At 47.8% G+C, this 24390-nt stretch overlaps 1 protein-coding gene across 5 annotated transcripts in view; it reads right to left on the bottom strand.

Moving 5' to 3' along the window:
* SLC39A11 (solute carrier family 39 member 11) overlaps positions 1-24390 on the bottom strand; it is a 321878-nt gene that overhangs the window by 290712 nt on the left and 6776 nt on the right. For 3 of the 5 annotated variants that reach the window (XM_059150367.1, XM_059150368.1, XM_059150365.1), the window contains one exon: positions 22929-22967. In XM_059150367.1, the coding sequence (XP_059006350.1) occupies positions 22929-22967 (39 nt within the window). Of the gene's footprint in view, positions 1-9189; positions 9350-16988; positions 17046-22928; positions 22968-24390 lie in introns of all 5 variants that reach the window. The other 2 variants (XM_059150366.1, XM_059150370.1) reach the window with 2 other exon arrangements.

Genomic DNA, 24390 nt, shown 5'->3' with positions numbered 1-24390 from the left:
TGACTCCCAAAGTACCTAAGTCGAGGAACGTCTCCAACCTCTGTCTCCAACCAGATACGAAATTAATTTTTACAAGTCAATCGAGAAGTACCTCATCAGTGACTATTACAGGCCCAACATCACGCTGGATCCCAGAGGGCTGGGAGGGAGGAAGAACAGTATAAAAGCTAATCTGGAAAAAAAAAATTAAAAAATTTAAAAAAAAATTAAAAAAAAAAAGCTAATCTGGGTCATGACTCTGAGGAGCAGACTGGGTACCATAATAAGACTATGAAGATGCCGGAAATAAGTAGAGACGGCATCTGAAACGATAAAGGAAACCTCCTGGCATTCCAAGAAAGACAATGACAACGCTGTTAAAGAGTAAAACATCAGGGGCACCTGGGTGGCTCAGTCGGTTAAGTGTCCAACTCTTCATTTCGGCTCAGGTCATGATCTCAGGGTTATGAGATCGAGCCCCACATTGAGCTCTGTGCTCAGTGCAGAATCGGCTTGAGATTCTCTCTCTTCCTCTGCCTCTGCCCTTCCCCCTGCTCCCAGGCACGGGCGCAAGCGCTCTTTCTCTAATTAATTAAATCTTAAAAAAAAGTAAAAGTAAAACACCAAAGGAAACACGGTGAGGGGCTCCTGAAAGCTGCACCTGATTTAGAAAGGAGAACAGGGTAGGACCTTCTTGCTGTCGGGGAGGCAAGTGCGCCAAACCTTATGTTGTGGGGACCGCAGGGTGCCCAGCCCAGCTAGAAGAGAGGGTGTGCATTGGGGTCCCATGGGACATTGGGTATGATTCAGAAGCCAGGCAGAGTGGCTTGGACTCAAGACACAGGTGGGTTGTTTCCAACTCTGGTTGTACACTAGAATCACCTGGAGTTTTCCAACTCCAGGATGTTGCTTTATTTCCCTCCATCTCACTCATGTTCTCCAAATTTCTTCATTTGTTTTCATGTATGTCATCTGTCCACTGTTACTAAGGAAGCTCCTCCTGGCCAGAGTTCCTGTCTCGTATATTACAAGCCTCAGTGCCTGACTCATTAACTGTTTCCTGAATTAATTATGCTGCCCCCAGAATCATCTTCTAAATCATATTTGAGACCCTTTCCCATGCTCCCCACCCCCCAAAGTTCTCCATGGCTCCCTGCTTCTTTACTGAATAAAGTTAAAACATCTTGGCACAGTATCCCGGCTCTCTTAGCTTGTTCCCATCACCTTTCTGTGCTTCCTGTTGTCTGTGTGTTCTGCCTGGACCTTGGCTGTTCCTGGAACCAGTCCAGCCATTCCTGGAATGCTTAGTTTCTGCTGGTTTCCCAACACTAACAGGAGTGCCAGGTTTCACACACAACACTCTGTAGGCCGTCTCCCCTGCCCGCCCTGAGGATCCCTCCAACTTGGGCTTCTCCCGCCCCAGCAATGCCTTCAGCCTCCTGGTGTGTCTTTGATGGCCTTCCTGCCCTCCCTGAGATGGGCTAGGATCCCAGCTCCCTGTGGCCTGTCTCCCACCATTGGGTGGCACCACGGTTCTTTGCTCGTCTAGGTGTGTGAGCCCAGGCCAACCCACGTAGACATATTATAGAAGGGGATTAAAATTTAGCAGATCCGTGACTCAGGGGGTGGGGGTTTGAGGGGTCTCTGGTGGCTGGGGACATCTCCCCTTTGTTGTGTGTTTTACAAGTGGATCCTCCTGGGTACACCGCTTGTACTTCCTTCACACGCTTTTTATTAACCCCCTGCAGACACGTGTCTATATGCATGTCAGGATAGGTTAAGTAGGGCTTCCATCTCTAGGAACTCTCATGCGTAGATCACAAGTCTCTGATTAAATTCTTCTCTCAAATCCTTAGCTCTAATAAGAGTGAGAGACCTATAATAAGCATTATAATATCTAGTATTTATCAAGTCTTGAGACCTGTTTTTGTTTTAGGCCTTTAACGTGTGCTACGATATTAATTCCTTACAGCTGTATTAGAAGAGAACCCCGTTTGGACTGAGTCCAAAGCAAGGACTCAAGCCACACAGGCTGGATTTGAATCTTGGCTCTGGGCCAAGAATCTTGGGCCAGGCTCCCTCTCAAAGTTCTAGAGAAGAAACTTCCCTTGCCTCTTCTGGCCTCCAGGACGACAAACCATCCTTGGTGTGCCTTCGCCCGTAGACACATTGGTTTGGCATGTGGCTGTCTTCTGCCTGTTTGTCTCTGGGTCTGTGTCCAAATTTCCCTCTTCCTATAACACCAGTCCTATGGAACTCTGGGCTCACCCTAAAGCGGTACGATCTCATCTTTACTCGATGACATCTGCAAAAACCCTATTCTCCAATAAGATCACAACCACAGGTTCTAAGTGGACAGAGATTGGGAGGCAGCGGGCGGGGGGTGGGGGTGGGAGGTGGGGGGACCCTGTGCAACCTGTCACAGATGGCAATCAAGGTGACGTCTGGTTTGGGGCCTGTGCAGTTTAGAGGAAGATGGTGCCCGCGACTGAGAAGAGAAAAACTCAGGGACAGCAGAGGTGGAGGGCAGGATGGGGAAGAAGTGAATGAAGTAGGGCAGTTGAGAGCTCTGGGTTGAACTTGTCAAGTGTGAGCAGCCCATCAGATGGTCAGCTAAGGAGCTGCAGCGGAAGGAACAGTGGACGTCCTAGGTGAGGAGACCGTGAGGAGGCCACAGGGCCGTCTGCTGCCCTGGGCTGGGGTGGCAGCTGCTGCAGTGAGGGCGGGGGAAAGCCGAGTACAGGTGGCAGGTGCAGAGGGGACTGGCACAGGGTGAGGGACAGGGAGAAACTCGAGACGGATTTCGGAAGCCTTTGCTGCAAATAATAATTATGAGACATAAACTGGGCAAAGGATATAAAACAACGAGCTCATCACCAAAGACATGCCCAAGGCTACTAAAGAATTAATAAGATGTTTAACCTCACCTGTAATCAAGAATCAAAGAAATGAGGGGGTGGGGGGATGGGTGAGCCTGGTGCTGGGTATTAAGGAGGGCACGGATTGCATGGAGCGCTGGGTGTGGTGTATCAACAATGAATTTCGGAACACTGAAAAAAAATAAAATAATTTTTAAAAAAAAGAATCAGAGAAATGTGTATCACTGGGCTTAGGACACAGACTCCAGAATCAGATAGACTTCAGACAAATTCCATCAGTGCCTGGGCAGATCCGTCCCCTCCGTAAGCTCTGTTTTATCACCTGCAAAACTGAAGGGCAGCCCCTAGCTCATCCAGGTGGTGTGAGGATGAAGTGAACTAACCCACATATATGGCTCAGAGTGCCGGCTAGTACTATGGCAAGGCACTGCTTCTTTACTCAGCTGGAAACTGATTTATTCTTTTTTAATATTTTATTTATTTACTTGACAGAGAAAGAGGGAGTGTGCACAAGCAGGGGGAGCAGCAGGCACAGGGCGAGGGAGAAGCAGAGTCCCCATTGAGCAGGGAGCCTGATGCGGGGCTCCATCCTAGGACCCCAGGATCATGACCTGAGCCGAAGGCAGATGCTTAACCAACTGAGCCACCCAGGTGACCCACTTTTTTTTTTTTTTTTTTAAGGAAGCTCAATGCCCAACATGGGGCTCCAACTCACGACCCTGAGATCAAGAGTCACACGCTGTATAGACTGAGCCAGCCAGGTGCCCCCTGGAAACTGTTTTTTAAATGCATGTCCTTGTGGGCACCTGGGTGGCTTAGTCGGTTAAGCGTCTGCCTTCCAGTTAGCATCTGTCAGCAGCGAATCTGCTTCTCCCTCTGCCCCCTTCCTCCCTCAGCCCCTCTCCTTGCTTGTGCTCTCAAATAATAAATAGTCTTAAAAAATAAATAGTCTTTAAAAATAATAATAAAATAGGGGTGCCTGGGTAACTCAGTGGGTTAAAGCCTCTACCTTCAACTCAGGTCATGATCTCAGGGTCCTGGGATCGAGCCCCGTATCGGGCTCTCTGCTCAGCGGGGAGCCTGCTTCCTCCCTCTCTCTCTGCCTGCTTCTTTGCCTACTTGTGATCTCTCTCTCTCTCTCTCTCTCTCTCTCTCTGTGTCAAATAAATAAATAAAATCTTTTTAAAAAAATAATAATAATAATAAAATAAATGCATGTCCACACTGCTACTGCAGGAGCCCAGGAACCAGAGGAACAAGGCGGCTCTTAGAGAGACCTCAGAAAACACAGGGAAGCAACATTTATAAAGAGAAGAATCTATCATTTATATCAAATCTATGAAAAAAAAAAAAAAAAAAGATCCATGGACAAGAAAAGGGTGAAGGCGGGGGGAAGAAATACGAAGAACAAGAAGTTTCTAGAAACTGAAACTATGAAAACATTCAAAAAGAAAAGACACATTTGCTTTTTCTGTGGAGTTGAAGTCAATGAAACTTCCCACCAAGCAGAACAAAACAGCAGAGTGATTATAAAATAGAGAAGAGAGGAAAATGAGTGGCTCATTCGGGAAGCCCAAGAGCTCACTAAAAAGATTAACTGAGAGAGAGAGAGAGGGTGGAGGACAGGTGGGGGGAACTACTGAAGAAACCCAAAGATAACGCTGACCAGAACTTAAGGATACTGGTTTCCAAATCAAAATATTGCAAAATAGATTCATTTAGAAATATGGGAAAAATTTCTCAAGAAACAGACAAAAGTGGTTACTTTTGGGAAAGAGACAGGGCTGTGCGAGGCACGGGAGGAGAGTGTTGTGGTTTTGTTTTTTGTTTTTTCTTTATAAGCCTTTTATTAACATCGGTTCTTTCTAGATGTGTGGATTGATGGCCCTGAGAAACGAAAGTGATTCAAAAACTCAAGTACATTTAAATGAGCAACAAGTCATTAGCTAGAAATATCCCAGTTGTTGGGGCGCCTGGGTGGCTCAATGGGTTAAGCCGCTGCCTTCAACTTAGGTCATGATCTCAGGGTCCTGGGATCGAGCCCCACATCGGGCTCTCTGCTCAGCGGGGAGCCTGCTTCCTCCTCTCTCTCTCTGCCTGCCTCTCTGCCTGCTTGTGATCTCTCTCTGTCAAATAAATAAATAAAATCTTTTAAAAAAAAAATATCCTGGTTGTGCGAGCAGTTAAGTGCATTTCAATTACACCTGGATAAAAATGAAAACAGATATGGCCAGTTCTTGGGAGGGGAACCTTAAAAGCACCAAGATAACAAGAAAACATGTGGGAAATACTAAATTGAAAGAACGTGTTTTTAAACGTTATGTATGGTATGATCCCATTATTTTTAACTTATACATGAACAAAGAAATTCGTCCAAGATCCAAATGTACCCAAGCATCCAAGATGGCGCTGCCGAGAAGGTGGGACGAGTCTGTACAGGGAAGATAATCAGCTGTAGGGGGCAAAGGATGCTCAGTAGTAAGGGGGCCACATCTGGAAGGAAAGCTGCTCCAAACCATACTGCATGTTTGCTCACTTAGGTCAATTCAAAATTCCACATGTGTACTCCACGCACGACCCTTGACAGGACATAACAGTAGTCAAAATGTACTGGGCATTTACTACGTGCTGATCACCACACTAAGTGCTTAAGGTATTTTGACTCGTTTCACAGACACGAGGAGACAGTACTGTTTGGCAGACAAGGACGCTGAGGTTTACGAAATCTAGGCTCCCCCAACGAGTGAGGAGAGAAACCAGGCTCAAATCCAAGGTGACTCCAGAGCTCATTGTAACACCAAGCACAGGCCCTCTAGAGAAAAGGCCCCGCCCCGCAGTGCCCAACGCCCCCTGCCCTTGGCTCACCCCAAGCCACTGACAGTTTGAGACATTTCCTGGCATGGCTACATCCTGAGAAGTTCATTGTAATTAAATCATGGGGAAATTTTCAAAGTGCTTCAGAGATGTAATGAGTTTACATTCAATTAATTCCTCCCTTCATTGGAAGAATCGGGAAGATGGATTTTCTTAGACTCAGAAGATTTCTCATTGCCTATTTTGAGATTTCATCCTGGTGTTCCAGGGCTGTCCATCAGGGCACACAGATGGTCTAGAGAACTTGGGCTGAGCCTAAGGGCAGCCAACACCCCAAAAAAAACCTCTAATGCACTCACTAGCTCATTCAATGTTTATACGAAAAATATTTTTGAGGGCCAACTATGTTGGAGTTCCTGTACTAGGGACCAAGTCCCAGCGGTGAAAAAGACAGCCCCTGGCTTCCAGATGCTTCCAGTTTGGGAATCAGAGAAGAGAAATGAACAAGCATTCAGGATCTGGAGAGAAGTCCTAGAGAGAATAAGCAGAGAGCTTCAAAGCCTTTCCGGGAAATCCCACCTCAGGGGACAGTAGATGAAGACAGGGAATAGGAGATGCTCAGTTGATATGGAGCAAAGTTCCCAATGACAAGGATATGGATGGGATCAGGCTCCCAGAGAGAAAGGGTAGGCAAACCCTCAGGACTTGGGAAACGACATCCATAATGACAAGACTGAGTTCAAATAAATGCGAGGTTAAGTTCTCCCTTGACCTGTTAGCAATGATCTACCTCCCAACTCAACCTGCCCAGGACCATGAGCACTTCTATTCCAAACCAGCAGGATGCTGGCTCTCTCCAACAGGGAGGGGCTCACCCTCTCCAGGGGCTGCATAAGATGAGGTCCTACTGTGGGTGCTCCACAATGATTCATGAAACAGAGCAAGAGAATATGAAAATATTTAGGCACAGTAAGGCTCTCAAAGGAAGCAGGGGTGGGTGAGTGGATAGGACCCATTCTTCCCCTTCTATCCATCCATCCATCCATCCATCCATCCATCTACCATGCTAGACTTCATGTTGTAACTCTCTCTGCCAGAACAACAGTCCCACGAGAGCAGGAACCTGAGGTTGCTTTGTTTACTGTGTATCCTCAGCGCTGGGCACACCTTGTGAGGGGGTTGCCTTGTGGGGACTGAGGCTCCCTTCTTTTCTGCGCTGCCCCATGCATCCCATGGACAGATCACACAAAGAAGTCCAGCATGGAAGGTAGCACTCCCTTCATCTATTATGTGCAAAAAAGAAAGCCTACAGAGCCTGGGTTATTATGAGGGTCAGATGAGGTAATGGATGGGAAAAAGCTTTGAAAAATATGAAGCAATAAACCACTGTCACATAATAATATTTAGGACTCAGGAGCCCATAAGATAAGTGTTCCCTGCAGTCAGCTCAGGGACAAACCCCACCCCACAGATCTCTTCATGCATAATTACAGAGTGTTCTGCAAATTCAGATAGGTAATCTACTTAGAGCGAATGCACAGGCAATGATTCTTTGCCCCTTCCTCCAGCCTTAAATACAATACTAATCTATTTTCCCCTTGCTTATTCATTTTTAACAGATAGGGTTTTCACCTACCTCACCCCTCTAAGAACAAGGAACTCACTTAGCCCCAGGACTGTTGTGGTTAATTTCTTACAAGAAGATCAGGGCTTCAGAAATGAAGAGGTTTCCAAAGAAACGCTACCAAAAAAAAAAAAAAAAAAAAAAAAGAAAAGAAAAGAAAGAAGTAAAAGAAAAGAAAAAAGAAATCTGTGCAAGGTTAAGGATGAAGGCTTGCTTTCCTTCTCTGCCTTGTCAAATGCACAGTTCTCATGGAGCTCGCTCTCCATCCGGCCTGATGGTTCTATTCCAATTGCTGTTTGGCGAAGACTGCAGAAACAGCTCATCATGGCCCTGAGCCAAAATCAAATGTGGGATTAAAAGCCAGGGCACCATGACAGCAAAGATCAGTGTCCACTAGCAAGCTATTAAGGCGACTGTCTCCCTGGTATTTTGTTCTCCCTTCGCTCTGGAGGGCACAAAGGCAGTAAGCATTCACGCCCTCATTTTTCCTTCCACTCTGTGCACAAGGTAGGAGGAGAAGGATTTCAGTCTCGGTGGAGCCAGGAGAGGCCTGGAGGTTACAGGACTTGCGGCTAATCACTGGGATTGCTGATCACTGGGATTGTAAACAGGTCGGCCAGAAATGCAACCCAGGGCTCCCACCTCGAATTCTGAGCCCAGCGCTCTCTATAAGTGCACAGGATCGGAGCTCTGCGCCCTGGCCTCCACTGCCCAGAGAGGGCCCCTCTCACCCAGGAAAGCAGAGGTGTTACATAGATGCTCCTGGGGTCCCATTCCTTGGGGTAGGAAGCATCAGGGAGGGAGAGCCTGAGGCTGACACACCTCCAGCCCTGGGAGAAGGCAGCAGTGAGGACCCTCAGCCTCTGATCATAGCTTCTCTGGTCTCCACTACTCACCCCTCCCCATGGGGGGCAAGGAGAGGCATAAATCCATAGTCCAGCACCGTTCAGCTGTTCTGCCCACGCTCCCACCAGAGAAACACTAGGATGGACCTTCTCCCACCACCCTGCCTTCAGCAATGTACTCTTTATATCCTTAAAATATGTTACTAAAATGAGGCAGACACTCCCCTGCAAAGACAGAGTAAGATGGATGCCTGAATTTAAAAGGGAATTTTTTGACCCTTAAAAAAAAAAAAAAATCAAAGTCATACAGGTTAAGGAAACCAAGCAAGGCTGAAGCACAGAAGGTAAGAACTGGTGTTTCTCCCGGGCCCTTCCAAGTCCACAGTGTGGACACACCTACTCTCAGAAGGTCACGTGTCCCCAAGACAAGTTTCCAGGGAGATCACAGTACTGTTAGCCACAGAAAGTCGCCTCGCCTAATTCCTGCTTCTGGAACAGTGTCCTGAGAAGTCAGCCCCCACACCTTCCTCTCGGGAGACCAGAACACACCCAGGACAAAGCCCATGAAGGTTCTGTTTCTCTGCCGCCCACGGAGCACGAATTAAGTGTCCCTGGGTCTTCGGATGTCTTCCCTGAGTGTCTGTTAGCAAACGGAATGAAAACTTAAGAAAGAGACTTTCCTCTCAGCCGGTGCGCATGACGCCCAAAGAGAGGCTGAGGAGCAGGACGGAGAAAACAGGACAAAGGGAGACCCAGCGTTGGGGGCCAGGGACTTCTAGAAATGGCAACAAGAAGGCACCCAACCACAGAAGAGGAATTCTGGTTGACCCTGGGAGGGTAGACTATCAGCAGGCATCACCTCTGCATGCATGGGAGGAGGTAGAGGATGGAGCAGCCATGATATTGTTCAGGCTCTTACCACCAAGAACCTTCGAATCTGGGTGGGCCTTGCAACCTGCTCTGGACAGTCAAACATGATGAGAGATTTCATGTAAGCTTCTGAGTCTAGGTCTCCAAGGCCTTCCGGCTTCCACCTGCACTTACTCACCCATGAGGCACCACGTGGGACAGAGACCCAGAGGACAGGTAGCATCAGGTGCCCATAACTGTGAGGGAAGGCCTCCTCTAGCCTCCAGCGTAGCTGTGCTGCCAGATGGCCCACCTTGTGAGTGACCGACGCAAGACAAGAAGAACCACCCAGCTGAGCCCTGCCAACACAGACACATAAGAAATAACAGACTGTTGTTGACGTAAGTCACTATGTTTTGGGGTGGTTCCTAAGTGGCTCAAGGAGTGTGGGGATGTCTGCTCTATCTTGAAGCATGTGGGCCCCTTTGCTGTGTGCTGACCACCCCAACCTCCATTACACTGACTTTGGCAACAGCATCTCAGGTTTGCTTCAGAGAAAACATCTCTCCCCCTGCCCCATTATTCAACACTTTTAGTCTTTGCTTTTCATCTACCAGGAGGAAGAGGATGTGGGCAGTCGATGTGGGCAGTTGGCCCAGTCCTGGTCAATCAATACAGCACATCCCCATGGCAATGGGATTGGTGTCCAGGGATAAGCACACAACCCAAGTGACTCCCTGCCAAGGAAAGTTAATTCCAAGGCTGTTTAAGCTGGGGAAGGAAGACTCCTCCTCCTTATGAGGAGGTGAGACCGAGGGGATGTCGACTGAGTATCCAAAAGCAGAGCCACACAAGGAAGGAGGAGGCCAGGAAATAGAGAAACCCAGGCCCCAGTGACATCTTCATATCTACAGGGTCTAGAAGGAATATCTGCGGCCAGTTCTATGCCTGGCTTTTTTTTTTTTTTTTTAAGATTTTACTTATTTATTTGACAGAGATCACAATTTGCAGAAAGGCAGACAGAGAGAGAGGAAGGGAAGCATACTCTCCACTGAGCAGAGAGCCCAATGCAGGGCTCGATCCTAGGACCCTGGGATCATGACCAAAGCCGAAGGCAAATGCTTTAACTCATTGAGCCACCCAGGCACCCCTATGCCTGGTATTTTAAATGCATGGGCCAGTACATTTGTTTTCTTCCTAAGCCAGATCAAACTAGATTTTCCATCATTCATGGCCTCCAAAGCCCTGGTCGAAAACAGAGATGGAGGGATTTATTTTTTCCGCAGACCCTTTGTACCATTTGAATTTCTTGCCAAGTTCATGTTTTACTCCTTCACTCTGAAGGGAACTAGTTAAAGAACAATATAACACAGCTCACTTAAAAGAACAACATATACAAAACGTACACAGGGAAGGTAAATCGATAATAGCATTAGGGCTCAAAGTTCTCTCCACAATGGGTTGTATAGACAAGAGTGCTAATTGCCTGCTCCAGTTCCCATTCTGCCCCCTCCTTCAGGAACAGAATCCCACTGCTCAGTGGGGCACACTGCAGCACAGCTGAAAGACCATGTATCCTAGCCTTCCTGGCAGCAGGATGGAGTCTTCTAATAAGTTCTGGCTGATGAGCTGCAAGTGGACCTGTCAGGCAAGACCTGCAGGGAATCTCCCTCCCACCTACCATCTGGAGGGCAGATGTGATGACCTGAGCTCCAGCAGCTACCTTGGGCCAGAAAGACAAAGGTCTCCCTGTGGAGCAGAAAAAGGAGCCTAGATCCCTGGGGTCTCCAGCACAGTCTCTGGATTTCTCCTGCTCGGGAGGAGCCTTTCCTGTTGAACACACCATGTGCGGGGTCTCAGTTACTCTCAGTCAAAACCAGAGGGAGCAGAAGGATGCATCACCATCAGTATGACTAGCTGTAGGTGTCTGGTTGCCATGGAGACCACCCTGCCACACAGATTCCAAGGTACAAACCCACTCAAATAAGAAAGGCCCAATGTAAACTCCGGTTCCCTGTTTCTGGCAGAGATCCCCTCACTCAATCCATAAGCCAGAAGGTGACAGCAAACTCTCCAACAGCCCCAGGGGGAGTAGTACAGTAGCTGTGATGGGCTTGAACCTCTCTGGCTGCCTGTGCAATCAGAGGGCTGCCGGGTCCTCTCAGTTTTCCAGTGGAACTAGCCTTTGCTCTCTTCTTTCCTAACTTCCCTGCCTCTGTCTGACTGAAGGTGCTAAGGGGTCCGTCCAGGCATCACCTAAAGTAATGTGAGAGCCTCCGATCCACCTCCAATCTGCCTCCGATCTGCCTATCCACGATGGCCTCTCCCTGCACACGCCCTGCGGTTGTGCTCTCTGCTACCATCAGAATGTACTTCCTGAAAGTACAACTCTGGTTCTCTCACCCTCTCAAAAACCTCTAGGGCCTCCCCATCAACCGAGACAACAGAGCTCAGGGGCACCTGAGTTGGTAGAGCGTTTGCCTTTGGCTTCACTCATGATCCCAGCAGTCCTTGAATGGAACCCCATGTCAGGCCCCCTGCTCAGTGGGCAGTCTGCTTCTCCCTCTCCCTCTGCTGCTCCCCCTGCTTGTGCTCTCTCTCTCAGGTAAATAAATAAAATCTTTTTTTTTTTAAGATTTTATTTATTTATTTGACAGACATATCACAAGTAGGCAGAGAGGCAGGCAGAGAGAAGAGGAAGCAGGCTCTCTGCTGAGCAGAGAGCCCGATGCAGGGCTCGATCCCAGGACCCTGAGATCATGAGCTGAGCCAAAGGCAGAGGCTTTGACCCACTGAGCCACCCAGGCACCCCGATAAAATCTTAATTAAAAAAAAACTAGAGAACAGAGCACAGACTCCCTTCCATGCAGCCCCAACCTACCTTCCAGCTATCACCTTCCAACCAAAGCAATCGCCATGCCTTCAACAGCTCTATGTTTTCCACGGCTGTGCTTCCAATACGCTGTGGAATTCATTTCCTTCCCCTGCTCTGTTCCCATCCCAAGCTCTGCCTATTTTTTTCAACCTGAGTTTCATCCCTGAAGAAGTCCTCCCTAATTCCCCAACTAGAAGTAACCTCCGGGCCCTAGGCTTCGCATCACCTTGTGCACGTGACCTTTGCACAACCACATGCTGTCCCTTCTCACGGTGACAGGAACGCAGCCAACCGCCCCTCGAGGGGAAGGCCTGCATCGTGCTTCTTTACAGTCCCCCCCAATGTCTTCCATACAGTAGCCGCTGGCTAACGGGTGGGCGGATTGGCCTGAAGACAGTCCTCTCCCTGCTCCCACCTTCCAAGCAGCCACTCCCCAAGGAAGGAAGAAAATTAATGGTTATTCTGCAAACAGAACACATGCCTGGGCCATCTCTAAAACTGCAGAGGCCCTTCTCAACGCTTGGATGACTGGCTCTTCTCCCTTCTTGCAAGCAAGCCCCCCCCCCCAAAGCAATCATGAACCATCCCATGGAAGGCTTTCCACAAAGCATTTGTGTTAATAACATGTGTCGGGATTTGGTCTTGGCAGGCAGAGGCTAAAGGACAAGACTTAACCAATATTAACTTTGATCCCTTGTACTCAGAGTATCTTGCAAAAGAGCTGACCCTCAGCAAATGCTTTGTAATGTGATTTGTACTAGGATGTCTATGAAAAATGATTGTCGGTGACTTTCTCTTATTTAAATTGTAGCAGAAGACATTTAGCTTGGATAAGTTTCTAACAAGCTAGCTAAACACTCAATTAGGTTACCAAAAAAAAAAGTGGAACTTGCCTCATAAAAGTCTTGGGGAACAAGCTACACTCCCACCAGCTGTCCGGATTTGGTGAAACATTGCCCTGTCTGATGGCACAGGGTTGCCTGAGCTGACTCCCAGAAGGCCCTGCCAGTACCGAGATTTTTCAGACACAGCGTGCGATCTAATGAGGACTGTGCATCACGCTCAAGTTCTCCAAGCAGCAAGGATCCAGCCCTGCATCCTTCTTCTGCACATGCCAAGGAGCCTGGAGGAAGAGCCCGAGTCCCCAGCTGGCAGCGGGCAGGGTCACCTGACCTACTGGGAAAGGTAGCTCTGACGACACCTGTCCCCTCCCAACCCAGGATGATGGTAACAAAATCAACCAGCCTTGGGAGCCAAGATGAGAGCCAAGTATGGGCCGGACCACCACAGCAGCCCACGGCAGACAGATCTACAGCTGGAGACCAGAGGAAGCAGCCTCCCCTGCCAGGCTCCCCAATCTGGGTTCCAAGGCTCCCATCCTCCACACCCAGTGCCCCCTCTAACCAGAGCCCCAGCCCCACGCATGGGCTCCGATGGACTCTTAGATACTTGGAACCTCTAAAGAGGGTCTGCTGCTTCCAAACACCAGCGCATCCTTCCTTTCACAGTGGTCCCCATTAGAACAGGGGCCCTCGGAGCAGGCTGTACAAGCAATCCCAATAAGCTCAAGAAACTGAAAGCCTCAGCCCAGCCCCAGAGATTTGGATATATTATTCATCCTGGGTGTGTCTGGGGCACTGGGGCTTTTTAAAATTTTTCCAGATGCTTCTATCACGCTGCCCAAGGGGAGCCACTGCATCAGAACGAAGGGAGTTTCTCCAAAGCCAAAGCGAGAGCTCCTTGGAACTGAACTGCCCAGCACGTGAGGCCAAGTTAGCTCACTCTGCTAGACCACGGATGCTGAGGACAGTTGCCAGCTTGAGGCTGACTGGAGCTGGGAAACCTCGTTTTAGCTCACAATCTCAAATTGTACACTTTTGTCCTTGCCCATCTGTCTTGACACAGTGTGCCTTATGTGACAAGGAGATGGGCCCACATAATTCCCCGTGCTTCCCTGCACAGCCGCCCCTTGAAGATTCTTCAAAGGCCCACCCCAGCAAAGGAGCAACCGTGGCATGGATTTCAAGAGCCAAGGCCAGACCCCCTTGGGGAAAACTCCATCTGCCCCGCCTTCCCACCCACCGACAAAACCCAGCTCCCCCAGGAAATCACCTGCTCAGGAACACCACACGTTCCAGGAACGTTCTGAGATCACCAGCCTGGGCCCTGCTGTGGCAGAGCTGTGGACACCTGCTCGGGCTGCTGGCGCTGCAGCCAGGCCTCAGAAAACCCCATGATCAACACTAAACCGGGCGTCAGCAAACTTCTGTAAAGGGACACATAGTAAATACTGTAGGCCTTGCAGGCAATATAGCCCTGTTGTGGTTCCTCACTCTGCCATTACAGTGCACAAGCCACCATAGACAATGCGAACTAACAAGCATGCCTGAGTTCCGATAAATCTCTACTTAGAAAAACAGGCAGCGCACCCACCTCTCCACTGGATCGTAACTTCCTTAAAGACACACACCGTCTCCCAGCACTTGGCCAGGAAGGGAGGAAGGAAGGAAGGACGGACGGACGGACGGAACAGACGGAAGGGAGGAAGAGAAGGAAGGAAGGAAAGGAAAATGAGAAATCATTTTGAAGGAATACCTAGTATACATTTACCAGGGAGCACTGACTCTTTGGGGCCCTCACATCTGACTTCTGACACTAAATCTCAAAGCCCCCCCCCCTTTTTTTAAAGATTTTACTTATTTATTTGACAGATCACAAGTAAGCAGAGAGGCAGGCAGAGAGAGACAGAGGAGGAAGCAGGCTCCCTGCCGAGCAGAGAGCCCGATGCGGGGCTCGATCCCAGGACCCCGGGATCATGACCTGAGCCGAAGGCAGAGGCTTTAACCCACTGAGCCACCCAGACGCCCCTCAAATCCCCCATTTTTTTTTAATATATATATTTTCAGCATAACAGTATTCATTGTTTTTGCACCACACCCCGTGCTCCATGCAATCCGTGCCCTCCCTAATACCCACCACCTGGTTCCCCCAACCTCCCAACCCCCCCCAGCCGCTTCAAACCCCTCAGATTGTTTTTCAGAGTCCACAGTCTCTCGTGGTTCACCTCCCCTTCCAATTTCCCCCAACTCCTGTCTCCTCTCTAACTCCCCTTGTCCTCCATGCTATTTGTTAGGCCCTTTCTAAGCTGCTCATTTACACCCACTCTCACTTCCCCCTTCATGGGAACAGGGAAGGTTGCCCCAGACCAAGGGGAACAGGTATTCCCCAAGGAGAAGGCCAGGGGATAAGGGGAACACAGGAGTTCCCAGGCCAAGAGAGGGGCGCCCGAGGATGCACAGGGGAAGGCGGGGAAGCTGGGGAATCCAAGCAACCATTCAGGGGCCTCCGGACAGGCCTCAGGCCAGCTCCTTAGCAGAGGAGACAATACACTCCTTCACCCAAACGCTGTGCTATTACTTTCCATCACTGTAGCAGAAGGTAATGTATATCATTGCCTCCCCCACACTATGTCTAATGACACTGGAAATCTGAAGCATGAAATTGAAAAGAAAAAGCATAATACTAATAACAGTGATGGTCCGTGTCCTTCCTGAGTGCTTTCCTCCCCTTTCTCCTCTCTTCCTCCCTCACCTGGCCACCCCTCTTCCTGAAGCAGGGCTTGGCTTTTTTCCAATGTCAGATCAAGGTCAGGAGGCACTGGGAAGGAAGGCCCTCATACTGTGGGCATATGTTGCATCAGAAAAGGGGAGGGCCCGGGGACAGAGCTGCCACCATATTGCCCTTGTCCCCAGAAGAACCACTTCTGTTTGGGGTCCAGGAGCACCGAGTCACAAGTCAGTCCTGTCCCCTGTGGTGTATCCGGCATCTCCTGCCCATGCGTGGCAAGGTTTAAAAACACTCAGTGGAAGAGTGCCTGGGTGGCTCAGTGGGTTAAGCCTCTGCCTTTGGCTCAGGACATGATCTTGGGGTCCTGGGATGGAGCCCCGCATCAGGCTCTCTACTCAGTGGGGAGCCTTCTTCCCCCTCTCTCTCTGCCTGCATCTCTGCCTACTTGTGATCTCTCTGTCAAATAAATAAGTAAAATCTTAAAAAAAAAAAAAAAAAAACTCTCAGCGGAGACACATAAGTTTTCCCATTGTAAACTAGCCATCTGAGTCCTTTAAAAATAGAACGATTTGCAGAACACCTGGGAGGCTCATTCAGTGAAGCGTCTGACTCTTGATTTAGGCTCAGGTCATAATCTCAGGGTCATGAGATCGAGCCCTGCATCGGGCTCCACACTGGGCACAGAGCCTGCTTAAGATTCTCTCTCCCTCTCCCTCTGCTGCTTCCTACCCACCTCCCTCCCTAAAAATAATAATAATAATAATAATAAAAATAAGAAAATGCTCTGTCATTCAAACCTTCAGGGCCCCGACCCCTTGACCATGAGCATGAGCACCCGTGTCTAACAGCGTCGCTATGCAAGAATCTGGGGTGGCAAAAATGGCAGATGCCCTTATCCACCATGCCAAGAACGTGGAGGGAGGCTGGGAAGAGTCCTGGTTGGAGAAGAGCCTTCCCCATTTTTCTCCACACACCGTGAGACCTGGTAGCTGGTCAAGTGAGACCCCAGGCCAAGTAGCTCCCACTCCAGTCAAACCAACCCTGTATTCCTCCTCACTTCGTGGCTGAAGACCAACCTCAAGGGCAATCTTAACCCTCAAACAAGCCAGCATCACCTCCCGGGTCATGACATCTCTGTGCAAAACCAGACAACCTGCAGAGAACTGCATTGAGGGGGCCCTGGCACTCCTCAGTTCCCCAGATCTTGAAAAGCACATTTAAGAGAGGAGCTCCACTTTGGATAATGACCTTGATATGTCCCAAGTCGTCTGTCCAATCAGCTATGCTGGAATGGGGTGTGTTCTAGGTCCAGGCATGGTTGACATCGCCAGCGGGTCATCCTGGGGCCCTCCATTCCTCTCGGCCTCATAAAGAGGAAAGTCATGGCTCAGAGAAACAGAGAGCAACGCTCCTGGCAGGAGCCCCTTGGAGCCCGTCTGCGTGATCCTCTGAATGCCGTGTCATGTTACACTGGCGGGGGCCCGGCCCATTTCAATGTTGTCCAAAAGATCTCACACTGAAAAACATCTCCATTAGGACATACCAGGCCTCCCTACCTTTCAGGCAGGAAGACAGAGAAAAGGTATCAAGCAATGACGGCACCAGTCCAGGATCTGTGGGGAAAGGAACATGAAAGCTAGGATTTCTGAAGACCTCCTTCAACGGCTGCTCCCCACACCCGGCTCTTCTCTCTCTACTGTTCACTCTGCAATAAACCTTTCCAGTGGATCCACCTGAAATCTCCTCCCTGAATCCCTCACACTACAATATGGGTCCATTCTGCATATCCATTTCTCTACAGAAATGGAGAACAGCTGGTCACCGGCATCCCTCCAGACTCCAAGGCCATCACAGAAGAGCATCATTAACTTCCAACAGGGAGCCAGTTATTTGGAGAAAATATTATTCACCATGTGCTGCATAAAAACAGATTCAGCCAAAACCTCCTTAAGAAGTTCAGGTCTTTCGTAAGAACCCGGCTCCCTATGGGATTAAATAATAGATATGAAATTGCCTCTTTGTGCCTACAAGTACGCTTCTTGATTGGTAGTCTGTCTCTCTCTTCTGCAGGTTGCTGGTCCTATTTATGCCACACAAGAGTTTCTTCCTTGAGAGAGAACATACACTGATTTCTAGTTAATATAAGCCTTGCCAAAAAAAGACATCAAAACCAGAGCAAAGAAAATTAAAACGGTGACCCTGGATGTCCTGACCTCTTCAAATTCATCTAAACATTTATCTTTTGGGACAGTGACTCAGATAAAAAGACATTCAATGGCATGGTTAAATTTGCCACAAAACAGGTTGAGTAGGTGAACCAAAACTAACCACAATGCTTCGCAATCACCTCACAAGCAAAGGACACATGCTAATAAGAGCTGGAACCTGCCCCTTCAACCATGTAGGACCAAGAAGCCCTCCACGAACCATCAAGGCCAATGTCAGTTCTCAGCAGTCAGCTGAGCTCCAGGAAAACTAAGGAGCTTGCCCAAGGTCGCACGGCTCAATGCTGGCAGCCCCTGACTTCTCATCTGGGTTCGGGCCTCACTCTGCCCCTCTCTAGCAATTTTCGATTCTGGATAAGTCACTTACTCTCTCTGGATTTGTTTCCTGCTGGTAAATGGAGGCAACTGGACCGGACCTCAGCTGGGAGGCACCGTGGTTTACAAGGGGACGCCCTAAAGTCAGACTGTGTGTTCAAATCCGGACTGAGCTTATCTTGGGATCAGAATGATTTATTTACACTCCCTGTGCCTGACCCCTGCTCTGTAAAGTGGGGTAAATAACTGTCCTGCTCTGTGCCTCACACAGCCATTACAAAAATTCAATTAGATGGTCTTCGAAAAGTGCTCAGTAGAGCACCTTGTAAAAAGTAAAGGTGCGATAAATATTAGCTATTATAATGGCCTAAAATCTTCTCCTGCTTTAAGACTCTAGGTTTCATTTTCTGCCTTTTTTTCTCCCCTCCAGTGGTAACATTTCTTCCCATGAAGTTCACACCTCAGGCAAAAATCAAGGGCAGACATGGGTACCGAGAAGAACAAGACAATGATTATTAAAGACTTCAAGACTAATTTAAGGAGTCAGGAGGAAAAGAAAAAAAAAAATGCAAATGGATTCTATGAGGAGTCATTTAAGGAGAAGTGATTAATGCTTCCAAGGCCCCGCTAACAAGAAAAAAACCACCTGTGAAATATCCTGCTAAGCACGTTTAAAATGCCATGTCCTTCGTCTTAGGGCTCTTCTTTCTCGGCACACGATTATATATGGTAGAGATGCGTCACTCCAGGATTACAGCAGAGACGTATTTCAGCGACACATGACACAGACATAAATGTATACACAGCCGCCCATGAAAACGTGGACCATCAGCGCCAGGTATGATGGATCCCAGGCAACTGGCTGATGGCTAATTTTCCCTTTATTTATTTTTTTTTTAAAGATTTTATATACTTGTTAGAGACAAAGAGAGCACGCACAAGCAGGGAGGGGCAGACAGAGAGGGAGAAGCAGAGCTCCTGCTTAGCAGGGAGCCTGATGTGGGGCTCGCTCAATCCCAGGACCTGAGCAGAAGGCAGACGCTTACCGACGGAGCCACCCAGGCGCCCCGCTAGTTTTCCCCTTTCAAGGTATTTATTCAAAGTGTCCCGGAGCTGTGTTGAAGGATACCAAGCACTATGGTACGTTTATCCAGGTACTGTGTACGTGCATGATAAAAGTCCTCCAAGGATCTCCTCAGGGCTAACACTGGTGACCTCTGGGAAGCATGGAGGAGAGAGACAGGATGATCTTCTCCTTCTCCTTCTAACTTTAAGTACATCTTTATTTTTACACATTCCAGTCTGTGACTAGAGACGATACAGCAAAATGCTGTAGACCGGGACTTCATGGCACCACCAACACTTCGGTCCAGAAAGTTCTTTGTGGTGGGGGCCATCCTGGGCCTTAGTCATTAGATACCAGTTTTGACAACCAAACATGCCAAATGTCCTCGAGGGGGTAAAACAACCTCCCAGTAGAGAACTACTGTCCGAGCTAACAGAACGGCCATATTCACTATAAATTATTCCACGCTTACGGCTCAGGCCCCCAGGGCTCTGAGAAGCTCTACTGCCTTTTCCTTAGTTGGAGGAAGCATTTATGAGAACTCACTACTCGTCACCAAAGCCACTGAAGTTTCCTGTGTTTGAGCCTCAACTGTCTCTCACATTATGCTTTTACTCTGCTCCATGTATCTGCTGACCCTCCAGGAGCTCCTCTTATGGAACTAGCTCAAGGTCAATTTCAGAAAAGTAAATGCTATTTTCTTAAGAAGGAGAAGGAGAAGCAGCAGCAGTGCACACACACACGGGTAATTTTTAGAATCTCTTTTTTTTTAACCAACTACATTAAAAATCAGAAGTAAAACTATTTTGTTTTGGATCCTCATACTTAAATGACCACAATACAGTGGTCTGATGATTTCATCTTAAATGTTTGTTTCATGCTACCGAAGTCATTCTGACATGTCCCAAAGACTACTGTCCTCTGCTTTTGCTTGTTTGTTTCTTGTTTCAGTTCGGTTTTGGGGTTTTGCTAGGCAAATCTTACAGTGGCTTTTGTCCTCAAAGAACAAAATAGAGGGGTGCCTGGGTGGCTCAGTCGGTTGGGCATCTGCCTTCAGCTCAGTTCATGATCCTGGTTCTCTCTCCACCGACCACTCCCCTGCTTGTGCTCTCTTGCTCTATCTCAAATAAATACAGAAAATCTTATTTAAAAAAAAAAAAAAAAAAGAGGGTGCCTGGGTAGCTCAGCAGGTTAAAGCCTCTGCCTTCTGCTCAGGTAATGATCTCAGGGTCCTGGAATTGAGCTCCATATCGGGCTCTCTGCTCAGTGGAAGCCTGCTTCCCCCTCTCTCTCTGCCTGCCTCTCTGCCTACTTGTGATCTCTCTGTCTGTAAATAAATAAATAAAATCTTAAAAAAAAAAAAAAAAAAAGGAAAGGAAGGAAGAAAGAAAAGATCAAACTAGAACAGGAGACACAAATGCTTAATCAAAAGCAGAAAGACAGCACAGAACAGTTTGTCAAACTCTGTATGTATGTAACCTCTCTGAGAATTTTTAAAGACTAGATACCACCTCACTCCTTTTAAAATTGACATTTAAAAATATTTTCATCCTGAGTTTAAAGAGTTGCAAAAGATGTAATTTCTGGCCTATAAATACTGACTTCTTTAAATGAAACTGTTTGATCGGTCAATTCAATGCATCCACTGGGATCTAAATGGCAGAGGGTTTGGTTCCCACCATTATCCACCGAAAAATCAGTATAAATGAAGCTGTACGTTCCTGTGTTACATACCGTTCTGTTCACAGGCTGTATTCTAAACACAGAAAAATGCACAAGCAAGTCCTTCTTCAAAAGTCCAAAGACCTCCATCACTGCTTTTTCTCCTAAACTTATGTTTAAATTCCATTTCCCCACAGAATTTCCTCCTAAAGCAACTTATATTTTATGTTAGAAAGTCTATTATTGATTGCTTTATCCTACTTCTTTGCGATAGAATTTGATTTTTAGGAAAATCCCTGTGAGCCTAGGGCTCTAACTGCTTAAGCGACCATTTCCTGGATTGAGTTAGCATTACAACGATAAGTAGTACAGAACAGATTGCTAACCACAAAAATTTAATATACTGTTTTATAATTATTAAGCATTAAAAAGTAAAATATTTTAGAAATGCATATTTTCATGGATGGGGCCTTTTCCTTGTTTTTTCAATTCATCTGTGTTTCCACGGACAAATATTAAGCGGTCATCACTAGAAGCTGACAGAGCTGGGAATCAACTTTATTTCTATTTTTCTTTTCCTCCTTCTTTTTCTTTTTTAAATGTAAGCAAAAAGAAAATGTGTTCACAGAAAGAAGAGGATGGGGAAAAGATAGACGCTTTGTGACAATACTGTCATTTTGCTCTCCGAATTTTACCCAAATTACAGGCCCCAATCCCAGAGTGGGCCATCGTAGAAAACGACTTTTAAGGATCTCTCTGCTAACAGCTGGATTACAGCCACAGCCAAAGGACCAGACAGTGCCTGCACCACTGGAAGATTTATGCCCAGGATCAGAGATGCGAGGCCTCACTTGTTCCACACCAGCACCAACATTTCAAGGGTTCCCCTTACACGTGGAGATTTTGCCCCCCAGAGACAAGAGAATAAGGGAAGACTGTGTCTTTCTTTTGTAAAGCAGGGGAGGGCAAACATGTAAGGGAATGCAGGTAAGGGGAACAAGACCCCAGGGCATCCTCAGGCGGCACGGTTTTAGGGAAGACGGCCTGTGGACACCGAGAGCCTGGAAATGGATTTCCACCCGGAAGGCCTCTGTGTTCTCTGGAAGGTACACGGACCCCAGTCCAATGGCTGCTGACTTAGGTGACCTCCAGGAGACCCCAGATCTCCCGGACTGTACAAACAGGGCAAGGGAACCACATCCTAATCAACTGAAAGAGAAAACTACATATTACATGACTTCCGGTGGGACGGACGCACTTGGAACACGTGGTATCACCAGGACACATTCATGCCTGGAAAACGGGCTCTGCAGTCACCATACCCCAGGGTCTAATGCCCAGCTCTCAGGAGTTCGGGGGGCTAGGGAACCAGACAAACAGCCCCTACCAAGGGAGCTATCAGCCAAATTTACAATGTGGAATACTCTTTGGGCCTAAATGACCCATTTTCTCCAACCAATTACGAGAGTGGGGGAAAAAAATGGGATTGTTCAAGAATAAAAGACACTGAAAAGATATAACAAAAAACTCAATGCAAAATTCTTGTTCGGATGCCGATTCCAACAGAACAATTTTCAATGTCCCCTTTGAAAAAAAAAATGGAGGCGATCTGAACATGAACTGGGTGCTAGGTTACAATGAGGAATTGCTAATTTGGACAAGTATGACAAGAGGATTATGTTGTTAAAAAAAAAAAGTAAAGTCATTCAGTTGGAGATGTGGATTGAATTTACAGGTGAATTACATGATGTCTTGGATTTGCTTTTACAGAATATTCCAACCTTTCAAGAAGGTTGGGGGAAAGTCAGAAGAAATGAGGTGAGCAAGTCAGTAATGACTGAAGCTGAATGATGGCTACAGGGGACTTGCTCCACCTTTTTTCACATGTTTGGAGAGGTCAATAACGAAAGGATTGTTCAGGGGAAGGGAAAGAAAGAATATTTCATTAGCACCAAGGAGAACCTGATAAGGCCCTCTTGAATACCATCATATTTCACAAGTCCTGAGACAGCTGCCTAATAAGAAAGCAAGCCTCCCGTATGGTCTCAGAGGCAGGGGCATTCAATAAGCAGGCCAGCAATTAGGGGCAGAGATAAGAAGGGGACTGGAGACCACAGAGATGCATCTAGGTCACACAGGGAGAGCCTAGAAAATCCCCCTTGGCAGAGAAATGTCAGAATGAACACGTCTCTGTTTTGTTTACACCGCTCCCACCACATGTTACTTACCCCTGCGGCAAAGCCAAGACTTCCATCCAAGATCCGCCTCTGAAAATATAAACAAGATGTTTCAGATTCTAAGGGATGTTTCTGGGGATAAAAGAAAACCATAAGACCTCAGAGAGCTACATGAATAAAGACGGGCCCAGGCCTGAGTTGCCAACCTGTCTGCAGGCCTGGATCAGAGCCTTTATTAACATGGGCCAAGAACCAAGGGGAAAAAAAATTGTTTGAACCTTCCATCCATCCCACAGCCCATCAGAGTGTTTTTTCAGAGACGCTTGGCTTCCACTGGCCCATATGTTGCCTTTGACCTGGCTCTCCCGTGAATCATAACTATAAACCTTTAGCCAAGTAGCTGGCCTGGAAGATGGAAATTGACAAGTGCTCATGGGGACCCTGCGGGCCAACCCGAACTCTCCCATGCTGCAGCTGGGGGCCCAAAATGGCGCAGCCACGTTGGAAAACGAACCAGCAGCAACCACTAGCAGGGAACATATGTGTCGCTCTGACCCAGCAGGGCCACTCCTGAGCACTGAAATCACCACCTGACAGCAATGCACACTTGGATTCACTAAACACATGCACAAAAAAGCTCTCGGCAAGCAGTACTTGGGAGAGCCAAAACTAGAAGCCACCCAGATGCCCACCAACAGGAGAATGGATCCATCAGCAAGGACATGGTCATACAACAGAATGCCACATGGCAAGGAGAACATGCACGACGTATGAATGAGGCCCATCAACAGGCAGGGGCAAGGGCAAACCAGAAACTAAACAGAGTGGAACCAGCCAGACACAGAAGAGCCCATACGCTGTATGACTGCTCCATTTATACGATGTAGAAACACACAGAAAACTGATCTCTGCTGTCAGAGATCAGGAGAGGGGCTGTCCTTACAGTGGAACGTAGAGTTGGGGGGTAGGGACTGGAAAGGAGCCTGACAGGCTGCTGTGGTGGGCCACTACTGTTCCAGTTCTTGTGTACTAGTTTCACAGGAAGCTGGGAACAATCGCCAAGCTATGAAATATGCACTTTTCTATATGCATTTTATATCTCAATTGAAAAACATTTAATTTAATAGTCTAAGTTAGGGGTATCATCTATAGCCACATGGACATGTTACAGGCAGGCTGGGCAGTTGAAGGCCCCACTCTTTGAGCCTCCCAATGAAGCTGGGTAGCGAGGAGCACTGGCTCAGCCCTCTCCCACCTCTGAGTGGCTGCGGGGTGCATGGAAGGGTCTGACACCAGGCAGCCGTACAAAGGACAGTCTTCTCTCGGCACGCCATGACAGAAGCAAAGTTGGCCTGACCCAATCATTTAATGAAACCAGACAGATCTAATAAAGACGCCAGGGAACATTATTCGACCAGCATTCATTCATCTGGATCCTGAAAGGAGAAAAATTATACTTTCTTAAATGTCACTAAAGCCTTTCTTCCACTTTTAGACATTTATTTCAAGAAAC

Source organism: Mustela lutreola, chromosome 15 (genome assembly GCF_030435805.1).
Source record: "Mustela lutreola isolate mMusLut2 chromosome 15, mMusLut2.pri, whole genome shotgun sequence".
Taxonomy (NCBI): Eukaryota; Metazoa; Chordata; class Mammalia; order Carnivora; family Mustelidae; genus Mustela; species Mustela lutreola.
Note: the sequence above shows the minus strand (reverse complement) of the source record. Positions and strands in the feature narration are given on the sequence as shown.